This window comes from Eleutherodactylus coqui, chromosome 6, assembly GCF_035609145.1.
Source record: "Eleutherodactylus coqui strain aEleCoq1 chromosome 6, aEleCoq1.hap1, whole genome shotgun sequence".
In the NCBI taxonomy this organism is placed as follows: domain Eukaryota; kingdom Metazoa; phylum Chordata; class Amphibia; order Anura; family Eleutherodactylidae; genus Eleutherodactylus; species Eleutherodactylus coqui.
The window spans coordinates 216,569,277-216,581,810 of NC_089842.1; the positions used below are offsets into that span (position 1 = coordinate 216,569,277).

Genomic DNA, 12,534 nt, shown 5'->3' on the forward strand with positions numbered 1-12,534 from the left:
AGTACATTTGGGTTTCAATACCCAATTCAATTATATACCTCTTCCTGTGACATCACACCCTTGCCTCTACAGAACGCCCGTGACTGTCTGTCCTCTATCTCTAACACTATGTTATCGCTCTAGCTAAAACTTCTCAAAAATGTTACTTCTTGTGTTTCTGTTGTCCCACCTGAACCCAATACCTCCACTGCAGTCTGCGGGACCACCAGAAGGCCTCAGCAGTGCCGCTGGGGGTCACATATATCCTGACCTTCCCTTCACTCCCCATATTCAGTCACTTGATCATTCACCGGCACCTCAAAAACATCTCCGGAATCTGCCCTTTCTTCGCTGTGGAGACATCAGAACCTCTTCCTGTCGCCCCGATCCACTCTCCGCTGATTACTGCGACTACCGATCAGTCTGCAGCTCCCGAAACTTCCCGACCCACTCCAACTGCAGCGGCCAGCCTCATCTGGTCAAGCAGCTACACCGCTGCCTCCACCCTGTGCCAGTCACCGCACCGCTGCCTCCACCCTGTGCCAGTCACCGCACCGCTGCCTCCACCCTGTGCCAGTCACCGCACCACTGCCTCCACCCTGTGTCAGTTACCACACCGCTGCCTCCACCCTGTGTCAGTCACCACACCGCTGCCTTCACCCTGTGCCAGTCACCGCAGCGCTGCCTCCACCATGTGCCAGTCAGTGCACCGCTGTCTCCTCCCTGTGCCAGTCACCGCACCCCTGCCTCCACCCTGTGCCAGTCACCATACTGTCAACTCCACCCTGTGCCAGTCACTGCACTGCTGCCCCCACCCTGTGCCAGTCACTGCACTGCTGCCTCCACAATGTGCCAGTCATGACACCGACTACCTCACACCTCTTCATGTATTAAGCGCTTCTCGGCAGCTCTGTGCACCTGCCTAGAAATGTATGCCAGGTCCGACCTAGTGTACATATCTGGTATAATTTAATTGATGTAGATTATACATAAATCTGTCAATCTGGGGTGGCCACATCCCTTATGTAAAGTGGCCATGGCTTTTCAGAACAGTGGCGGGACCTCTGCAGAAAGCAAAAAAGTTGCAAAACTTTTGCGCAAATGCCAGCTTGTGCAAAAATGTGTCACTTTTTTGCAACACAAACTGGTGTAAAAGCTGCCAAAGGACCTTCAGAGGTAAGATCACAAGATTCGCAAGTCCTCAAATAAAAGGGTAAAGCAGCAAGTAGGTGGAGGAGGAAAGTGTTAACCAAGTGTAAGAGGTCTGTATCACTTTAGTGGGTCTGCTCTGGGTCTGCATTTAGGGAGTTTGGGATCTGAATTTATATAGGGGGTCTAGAAGTTCTGAAATCCCCCCCCCCCCTCCCCTCAGCCTAAATAAAATTTATTTAGGGTGGGGTTTCATTTATTTAGGAGCTGCCCCTTTTCCTGATATGTGTAATACGAGTATAGTAAATCCTTGTATTCCATAGAAAGTCTTCATGTAATTCAGGTCTAAATAACAAGTGGCCGCTACCATTCCCCTTTTCAGGAGGACATATCCTTACACAGTCCAATGCTGTCGGCGAGGATTGGAGACGGGCGGTGTGTTGGGGCACAGTCCTTTGATGATGAAAATGGTAATACACAGTTTTAAATGCTAGCACGTAAAGAGGGGGGGGGGGGGGGGGTTCTATAGGCACAACATATCAAGGTGATGATGGGAGAGTGGGGAGCCCAAGTAATAAGGCCAGTCCTGGACCTGGGGTCTACTTACTCAGCACTGATCAGTACAGAATTCCGGATCTAAAGAAGTTAAACATTCACTTTAATATTACTGTGGTGAATTAGAAAACAATGATTAATACGTGAAACCCCACGCCCGTCGACATGAACAACAGATGATCGCCGAAGTGGTCTCTCCTGGTATTTATCCATCCACCCCTTAATGATAGCCATGTTTTTGGACATTAGCCGATAGTCCATTGCCGGGGCTTTGGAGGACTCTTCTATTCAGATCTGGAATTTTCGGTTTTGAGATGATAAATCAGTATGCAGAGAGTAGCGACAAATATACAGGCAGCCAGGGCCAGGCGGATGTGATTCTGGAGGCTATTATACGTTTCTGCAGGAAAAAGAAAATGTATGAAAATTATATCAGATTACTTTATTTTACTTTATGTAAAAGTTTAAGGGGTTGTCCTGCGCCGAAACGGGGTTTTTTTTTTTCAACAGCCCCCCCGTTTGGCGCGAGACAAACCCGATGCAGGGACTTAAAAAAAAAAACGCACAGCGCTTACCTTAATCCCCGCGCTCCGGTCACTTCTTACTTACCGGTTGAAGATGGCCGCCGGGATCTTCTTCCTCGGTGGACCGCAGGGGTTCTGTGTGGTCCATTGCCGATTCCAGCCTCCTGATTGGCTGGAATCGGCACGTGACGGGGCGGAGCTACACGGAGCTGATCTCCGGCACGAGCGGCCCCATTGAGAAAAGAAGAAGACCGGGACTGCGCAAGCGCGTCTAATCCGGCGATTAGACGCTGAAAATTAGACGGCTCCATGGAAACGAGGACGCTAGCAACGGAGCAGGTAAGTGAATAACTTCTGATAACTTCTGTATGGCTCATAATTAATGCACAATGTATATTACAAAGTGCATTAATATGGCCATACAGAAGTGTATAGACCCACTTGCTTTCGCGGGACAACCCCTTTAAAGTAAATTTCTAACATTTTTACATTTTTGCTCCCTGTAGGGAGACAAATCAGGCAATTGCATGTTACCATTGCCAAGCTAACCATAGAACATTCAAAGACTTCTCTGAATAGGATGTTGTATGACTGCCTCAGCACTAGTACTGCCTAATCTGCCAGTTTCATTGCCCTCTGAGGAGGAACTATGCAATTTGGAAGTCTTTAAACAGTGGGCATGGACTCACTGTGCCACTGACTGGTTTGACTGTGGGGTGCTCCTGAGAACTGCTTTAAGGCTTCCCAGGTCTTCACCCTTTAACCCCTCATTAATGGGAATCTGGCCTTTGCTGCAAGGAACCCCCTGGTCGTTGCCCCAGAAGTAGTCTCAGTTCAGTTGCAGCTGTGCCAGACAGGTCGAAAGACACCAAAGCTTGGTATCAAACGAAGAGCAAAATATGTACTCGTAGTATAGGAAGCTGATGTCAGGACAGGTGGGGTTAAAGCAGTATGGTAAACAGAAAGACGTTCAAGGCGAGCAGAAATTGTGCAAATCCTAGTCAGAAATTGGGGTTGGGACACACAAAGTTCAGGAAAGCTGCGTAGACAGGCAATGGGTCAAACCAAGAGTTAAACAATACATATTCACATGGATCGCTTGGAACTTTATTGCTTATGCACCCTCCAGCGGGAGAAGCTCCTTAGAGACAGGAAAGCTGGGTGCGCACAGTAGTCCTTTAAGTGGAGAATAGTGCAATATTTGCCACGCAGGACACACCAAGAATGCCAATGGGAGGGGGAAAGTGAGCACCACCGGCCGCAGCCAGCAGTCATAACATAAGCAAGCATAGTACTCACCATTCTACAGGGAAGAAGTCATTATCTCTATTGGCAAGTCATCATGTAGCTCACAGAAGAAGCCACCATGATATGAAGATGTCTCAAAAAGCAACCGTAACACCTACATGCCAAGGTGAAGCAATCATATTATGTCTCTTGCTAGTGGGAAGCCCCAGTTTTACCCACATTTGGAAAATAACCATGATCCCACAGATTATTGGGGATCAATCATGGCATTGAGAAGTTGTATTGATGTCAACATGCTTATGATGCATGTGATCAAACATAAAACCCATGTGCCAACAAGAAGCAATCATGAGATCCCCAAATGGGAAATTGGGAAACAACCATGATGTCTAAATTCTCTTTGGAGCTTCCATGATACCCAAACAGCATTCAACGCCCAGAAAATCCTTATCATTACAATGGAAAACTGTGATTTTGGTGTCCTTACTTTTCACTCTGACTTCGTAATGTTGGTTACACAGGTAGCCCCAATTCTCTGTGAAAATCTCTGCTCTGTAGACCTGCTGATCGTTGGCGATGAGATTCGATAACTTTAGCGATCCATCCTCCGTGGCAGACAGTCTACCACTATAGCTGTCACGTTGATATTGCAAAATACCGCCTGGTCGTGTAATTGCTATGTGATCAATGTTATTGATGTCCCAGACTGCATGGACAACTTCTGCAGCTCTTGGATGATTTGGCAGCCTCAAAGTAACATTTTGTCCAAGACCACGAAAGACTTTTTTTGTGGAACTGCAGGACTCTTCGGGATCTAGTAAAACACAGAGATTAGCAGATGGGTTATTTCTGTATTCTAGCGCCTGACCTGTTTTGGACTGAGCAATTTTTCAGTTTTTTCATTCTAAGCATCACAGCTTTTCATTGTTTTGCAACTTTTTTAACATTTTGTTGTTTTGCTTTTTGGGTGGAGGATGAACGAAAAACAGCAATTCTGAAACTGTCTTTTTTTCATTTTCAGTTCATGGCAGAACACACCAGAGGCCATTGTTAGACCTCCAGCTGCCAAAGCAACCAATCGGCACCCTATAATCACATTGCAGAATGTCTGATCAGTAACAAGGAGAGCCCCCTCCCTTTCAAAGACCCTTAGATGCTGCTCTTTGCATTGACCAGAACATCTAAGGATTTAAATGGCTGAAATCTTAGGGCTCACACCCACTTCCGTTTTTCTTGTGCGTTTTTTTCACGCGATTGTCAATGGGACTTTCTAATGTTAAGAACGCATCGCAAGTTGGTGTTTTGCAATTTTTGTGCAATGTCGCGCGACTTTGTAGCATCACATGCGAGGATTTTCGGGGGAGGGGGGGCTTGGAGGCTTGAAATGTAAGCCCTACCCCCAAAATAAGCTGTAGCTGAAGAAAAAAAAAAAGTATACATCAACTCTCCCGTTCTGTCTGGGGCGCCGCAACAGCTTTTCCCTGGGTCCCGGCACTGTTCATCTTCTTCATCTTCTGGCCGGGGATTGAAAAATCCTGGGCTGCTGAAAGCGCTGGCTGTTATTGCCTCATGCTTAGCCAATCACAGCCAGTGCTCGATGAATGGCTGTGATTGGTTCCATCACTGCCATTCATCGAGCACTTGCTGTGATTGGCTAAGCATCAGACCTGGGGAGAAGCTGCGGCAGTGGCGGAGAGCACTTCTAGGGTGATGTATATCTTTTTTAAATTTTTTCCTGCCGCTATGGCTTAGATTATAGCTTTGACAGTAGGATTTCCTACTGTCAAAGTTGCATCGCACAGAACGAAAATCGCGTTTTCATGCGATGCGATGCAACAGTGAAGAAGGCTTAATAGGGAAACATGGGCTACAAAACCTCACGAGTCGCGGGCATGTTGCCGGACCCGTGAGGCTTTTGTGTTCGGTTGTTGCATGCTACAAAACATCACATGTGTGAAGGAACCCATAAGGAAGCATGGGCTTCTCATACATGCGATTTGTAGCATTGTAGCGACGCAACTTTGTAGCCCATGTGAAGGAGGCCTAAATGAGGAAAATTGGCTTCTACCTCATCAGTGAGGGTGGGTTGCCTTTCTCTGGATCAACACAACTGGGGATGGGAGGTGGTAGGCTCAACTAGATGGACATATGTCTCTTTTCACCCTTAAATACTATGCCACTATGTTCTCTATTGCTGGTCATTAGAGCAGGACCCTGACTGTCATCCTGCCAGCAAGAAACTACCATACTCCAATAGGCCTAAGTAAACATGTCGGGGAAGTCATTCATTTTATAGGGTAGTAGTATTACATTATACCACGATCTGACAGGCATTCTACAGGTCACTGACTGCCATTACAACTGCAGTACACCATGCAATCTCATCGTTGGGGGCTGTTCGAGACCCCCGAACTCCGATCGGGGGATTTATATGCTGCTGTCAGAATTGACAGCAGCATTTATAGGGTTCACAGCTGCTGTTTGGAGCAAAAAAAACAAACCCTCATACTGCTATACCAATGAAGAAAATTAAAAAGTTATGGCTCTTGGAAAGTTGGGCCAAAAAAACTAAAAGAAAAAAAATGATAAACCTCTGATCCTGAAGGGGTTTAAGTAAAACATAGATGCCCTGAGGTAAAGAGTGCCATCCCGAGACACATTCTCTTTAAAGTCATCCATTGTCAATGGTTCTAATAGGGCAGCACAATGGCTCAGTGGTCAGCACTGGGGCCCTGCTCATGGCGTACGCACAGCATGTCCGCCCCGTGTTCTAAAGGGTTTCCTCTGCTTTCTCCTGTTTCCAGTTTCAAAAAATATATGATAAAATAATTGGCTTCCTAAGAAATTCTCAGTACTGTGTATATCTGAGGTAGAGCGGAACACAGGGACTGATGGGGGAATGCGGAATAGGTTGGTGCCATAAAAGCAGCAGTTAATAAATGAGTCAATAACTTACCAACTTTTGGGGGAGGTCCATCATTTCCTATGGATAGAAGAAAGAAGCTTTAGAACTTTTCACAGACTGAAACCAAAAAGTTTCTATCGGATATACAACAAGGCGAGGGCATTGCGACAAGTCACATGACTACCGCTATTATGTGCCTTCTTTACTCCATTACAGTATTTGTTCCTTTTTTCTTAAATATTCTCCCATTAGAACAATCCCGCCTCTTAACTCCCTCTGTGCCCTAAGAGTCAGCTGAGGTCTGTCTGTTGGTGGCTGTCATACAGTACATAATTCCTATTGAATGGGAGACTATTGAATGGGAGACTCATAATACATGATCGAGCCGAGTGCACCCTTCATACACTCCATCTCAAGAGACTTTTGAAAGCAAAACGTTGTCCTGTAGAAATTATCCAGCTGCTTTAATTTATGCCCATGGCCGCCATCTTGCCTCACGTCCATCTGCTGGTAGCTGCGGCGCATACTCTCATCATATCCATGACAGGCATCTGGGTCCAGCCTCCTACCTGTCGTTTTATGTAGAACACACCTAGAGTCTTAAAGGGCCAGAGTCACCCTACTATTCTGTCCCCTGCCAATCATGGAGCACCTTTGGTTATATCAGGAAACTTTAAAGGGGTTGTCCAGTTGTAAACTATAGATGGCTTATCATCAGGACAGGTCATCAATAGTAGATCATCAGGTGTCAGTTGCCCAGGACCCCTGTCAAACTGCTGCATTCGTAAACTGAGCTGATTTCTGCAGAAAGCAGACAGCTCCATTCCTACTGCAGTGGCCAGTTTTGATATTGCAGGTCAAGTTTCCACTGAAATGAATAGGAACTTGGTCTGCAATAACTAGTCTGTCCACTACAGTAAGAATGGAGCTGTCTGCTTCCTTTGGAAATCAGCTAAGTGCAAGACTGTGCTGGCCTCAGCATACAGCTGTTTCCCGGGGGTCCTGGGTGACTGACGCCGCTGATCTACTATTGATGACCTCTCCTAAGGATAGGACATAAATAGTTTAGAACCAGACAACCCCTTTAAGGAAAGTAACTAAGCTTTTGGTCTTTTGGGTCCAGATCAAGGTGTTTCTCGTTTATGCTGACTTCCGGATTTCTGACTCTGGCTATTCCTGACTACTCTGCATTCTCCACTCCTGACCTTGATTTGCTTGACTGACCATTGTCCTGTCTGGTGCCTGCCCCAACTCCTGGCCAATTTGTGCCTTGCTGAACCTGCTCTGTGTGCCCTCACCTCTGGCCTGCCTTGTTCTGAAGTTTTGCTGCCTGCCTTGATTCTGGATTTATGCCTTTGTTCACATGCTCAGGTATCGCATTAGTGCTGTAAATATTGTATCCTGTATTCATTTTTGTATCCATCTTCCATTTTGTATCAGGTACCTATCCTGTACGCTTCTGTAATCTCATTGTCCTTTTCCTTCAACAAGAATTGCAAAGATGCACTAAAGAATGAAAAAAGACCTTGATGATTTAGACCATTCCATACCAAAGAGACAGAGGAAGACTCATGGGCCCGGAGTCGGAGTGATCTGTTCCTGCGATATCTTATTGTTAGACATTTCTGTCCCTCTTGTTTTAGGAAGCCAATCATGCTTGGTGCCACTCCGCTTGAGAGAATTCTGCTTGGCAACAAGGATCTTAATTTTCTTGTTTAGTTTTTCGAACCAATGATATTAAATGAATTATAACAAATTATAATTATTACAAGTGGGCCTTGTTTTAGTCCCGTTGCAAATGTCTTTTGGTGTGTATACTTCTGTTTGTTAATTGAATAAACAAATGACTTCCATTAAAAGTGGCTTGTGTGTAGTTTGCTAGTTACTTTAAGCTCGAATATATACTTTCTTACTAATTTGGAAGCATAAGAACATACCTTCTTAGCAAAACTTTTTTGCTTTCACTAACAGATGCTATATAGCTAGGAGGACCACTTCCAGTGTAATGGCTTAGGGACCCCACAAGAAAGCCCAGATCTCAACTTGTGGGGTGAAAGGGTGAAGACCAGGCTTCTTCAGGTGTTGCCTCTGGATTTGGCCCAAAGCCAAACCAGTATGTGGCACGGTAGGTCCACATTTGCTGATTCTGATACTGGTGTTAAATTTTTCTGACTTACCATCAGTTCTGACATCATAAAGTTGTACGCACACATACTGCCAATTCACATCAAACAGCTCAGCTCTGTAGATCTGCGCATCTTTGGCTGTTAACCTTGTAATTACTAAAGATCCGTTGTTGGCGCTGAAGAGTCTTCCACGGTATCTGTCGCTATGCGTCCCCAACACTATTGGTTGCCCTGGTCCTGTGGTGGCAATGATTTGCATCTCAAAATTCCACGTAATAAAAGATGACTGATTCAGTGTCTGGTTAACTCTTAGTATGACGTCTTCTCCTTCATGTACAGTAAGAGTCGTAGATCCACAACAGGAGACATCTAGAATAAAAGAAATATTTAGGTATAGAGTGCCCTTTTGTTTCAGTTCTGGGTATAAATAGATGATGGATAAGAGCTCTGTATTGTCCCCTAATATACCTATACATAGTTATTAGAGCGCCCCCTTATTACAGTCCTGGGTATAATAGATGATGTGAGAGATCCCTGTATTGTCACCTGATATATCTATACATAGTTATTAGAGCGCCACTTGTTACAATCCTGGTTATAATAGTTGATGGGAGAGATCTCTGTATTGTTCACTGATATAATTATACATAGTTATTAGAGCACCCCCTTGTTACAGTCCTGGGTATAAATAGATGATGGGAGAGATCTCTGTATTGTTCCCATATATATCTATACATAGATATTAGAGCGCCCCTTTGTTACAGTCCTGGTTATAATAGATGATAAGAGAGATATTTGTATTGTTCCCTGATATAATTATACATGCTTATTAGAGCACCCCCTTGTTACAGTCCTGGGTATAAATAGATGATGCGAGAGATCTCCGTATTGTTCACTTATATAATTATACACAGTTATTAAAGCACCCCCTTGTTACAGTCCTGGATATAAAAGATGATGGGAGAGATATCTACTGTCTACTGATAACTGATATTTTATACATAGTTATTAGAGCGCCCCCTTGTTAAAGTCCTGGGTATAAATAGATAGTGGGAGAGATTTCTGTACTGACCCCTGATATATGTGCACATAGTTATTACAGCGCCCCCTGGTCACATTCCTGGGTATAAACAGATGGTGGGAGAGATCTCTGTACTGACCCCTGATATATTATACAGAGTTATTAGAGCGCCCCGTTGTTATAGTCCTGAGTATAAATAGAATATGGGAGAGATCTCTGTATTGTCACTCATATAGTTATACATAGTTATTAGGTGAGCTGTCAAATTGAATAATCCCAGTTTTGATAACCTCTTTGGGAATTGTAGTCCGCCCATTTCATTTATTACTTTAGTTGCTGGCTTTGTTCCCGCTCAAGCTCTGATATGTCTTTCTTGAGTACCGCTGCCCAAAATTGCCCACAATATTCCATGTGTATTCTGACCAGTGACTTGTAAAGAGGAAAAACAATGTTCTCATCATGTGCCCCTAGACCACTTGTTCATGTATCACATGATCTAATTTGCCTTGGCAGCAGCTGCCTGACACTGGTTGTTCCAGTTAAGCTTACAGTTAACTAAAATCCCCAATTCCTTTTGCAGCATCCGAGGAGCAGGCTCACAGCCGAGGAGATAGCAGGGTAGATAAGGTCTTGTCACAGAACTCTACCATCTCTTCCCTTAGGGGTAACATGGGAACCAACCAAGTTACTGTTGGGGGAGTTTCACAAGGAAAACCTAATCCACGGTTTACCTTAAAGTCCTTTGTCACTCGTGACGCCACCGTTCCATCTTCTGCGGTGAATCCAGAAGTTGAAAATAAATAGTCCACACAAAGGGATAACTTTCTGAGCAAAACTGGGAACGGTCAGTAGAGCTCATTTACTTAAATAAAACTATTTACTGTCCACAAACTTTACATCAGCCAGCAGGACACCGGTGTAGACAGGATAGTGGTGTGACAGGGAGGATTCACATGATGGCAGATGAGTCCACAGTCCTACGTTTCTGTGGGGTTCTGCTCCCAGCAACTCTCTTGTACTCTCCAGCTCTCTACCGTTACAGCCTCACCTTGTTTTCTCCATTCATGCTTGTTGCATATACTTTCAATAGCAGGAGTCATATACTCACAACCTCCATTAGCCACTCGATCAGGTGGTTTTTAAACGTAGAATATATTCAGGCAGGTGGGAACTTGAAGTAATGTGAATAAAAAACTCCTCTTTATTATAATTCATGCATATTATGATCACAAGTTCGGAGGACGCGTTTCAGCCCGCCTTGAGCCTTGATCACCTCTTACGTAACGTCACTAATCATCTGCTTAAATAACAAAGCTAATTAAAAACATCCCCTGACCTTTAACCCCTTCTTAACTTTCTTATGGATTTCCCACCCCGCTCCCTAAGGGTAAGAATTAACCATATTATCTGTATATATTCAAATGGATATATAAACATGGATAGATTTATACAAATATATTGCACAGAATAAATAAATTGTTAATACACAGAAACAATGAGTGTGTTATTCTTATTGAAACGTTGTTGTGATGCCGATCTAATATATATGCATTATAGATAGTGAACACCTTTCAATGGACATAATTTGATATAATTACCATGTAACACAGCTCCCCTGTATGTTGAAGTCAATCTAAACAATTACTCTGTTCCGATATATTGGTATATGGTCTAGATCAATCTTTATCTTGGATTTCATATGTGCTTTATATAGAAATAGAATACTATTTATTACATAATTTTGCCTTTTGTAGTTATTTCTAATTGCTTTTTTGTTTTTACTTCAAACGGGAAAGGTTATTACGTTTTAATAAAATAAAATCAAGACTATATATTACTTATGATAATTATTGCAAAAAAGGCCAAAACGAACGGTCCACATCGATGTTGCTTCCAAATCGCATAACCGTCTCTAAACCTCCACTTTCTTGCAAAAAATATGTTGAAAAAAATCTTTAAGTTTGTTTTTCATTAACTGAAACACCAGTTCCTTATGAATTGCATAATCCAGTATAACTTTATAACCAAGAGCAACTTATGAAAAATAAATATTAGCTTTTACATATTATAAAAAAAAAAATTCAATAGCAAAAAAAAATAATTTTTTTTCTAAATATTTAAGTGTTAGTTCGTTGTATAATCAGCAATTCTAACGAAATTTCTTTTAAAAATTATGAAATTAGTTTCTCATTAGCTGTAATACCAGTTTTTTATGAATTGCATAATCCATTATAACTTCATAACCAAAAGCAATTTAGCAAATATAAATATTAACCTTTTTTTTATATTATGAAACAACAATTCATTTGCAAAACAAAAAAAAATAATTTTTTAATACATTTGCAATTAGTTATAATATCTTGTTTTCATCAATTAGATAATTCATCAAATTCTTGCAATCCAAAATAGTTATTCAGAAATGGATGTATGATTTTTCAAAGTAAATGTTAATTATTAGATGGTGTTAATTTTATATATATATATAATAAATCAGTCTTGGAGTTAAAGCCCTTCGGATATCTCGCATCTAGGGTTAAAATCCAGTAGCCCTCCCGTTTAAGGACATATACTTTATCTACATTTTGTTTTATTTTGCTTTTACATTTGACTCTCTCAATGCCAAAGTATGAGAAATTTTTCAGGCTTCCTTCATGCTCTTCTAAAAAAATGTCTGACTGCACCAGAATGTTCCGCATTATTATTTTTAATGTTCCTGACATGCTCAGTTATTCGTGTTCTTAATTTTCGGGTTGTGCACCCGACATAAAATTTTTCACATGCTGTGCAGATGATGACATATATTATGTTAATTGAGTTGCAATTAATGTATTCTTTTATGGGAAATTCCCTAGTTTTGGAACTATTCATAAATGAATTGCATTGTTTCGCCATATGACATCTACTACATCTGGTGTGTCCGCATTTCGCAAATCCCTTATAGGGTAGCCATGTTTCTTTGTCTTCAATCTGTTCTAACGAGAAGAAACTTGGGGACAAAATGTTCCCAAGATTTTTATTTTTTCTAAG

General features: G+C 42.5%; 1 protein-coding gene across 2 annotated transcripts in view; it reads right to left on the reverse strand.

Moving 5' to 3' along the window:
- Nucleotides 1-1,765: 1,765 nt before the first annotated feature.
- LOC136631590 (uncharacterized) overlaps nt 1,766-12,534 on the reverse strand; it is a 36,097-nt gene continuing 25,328 nt past the window's right edge. For both annotated transcript variants that reach the window (XM_066605874.1, XM_066605873.1), the window contains exons 2-5: nt 8,538-8,855; nt 6,412-6,438; nt 3,943-4,269; nt 1,766-2,083 (exon numbers count right to left, since the gene is read on the reverse strand). In XM_066605874.1, the coding sequence (XP_066461971.1) occupies nt 1,968-2,083; nt 3,943-4,269; nt 6,412-6,438; nt 8,538-8,745 (678 nt within the window). In that variant the 5' untranslated portion in view covers nt 8,746-8,855 and the 3' untranslated portion in view covers nt 1,766-1,967. The remainder of the gene's footprint in view (nt 2,084-3,942; nt 4,270-6,411; nt 6,439-8,537; nt 8,856-12,534) is intronic.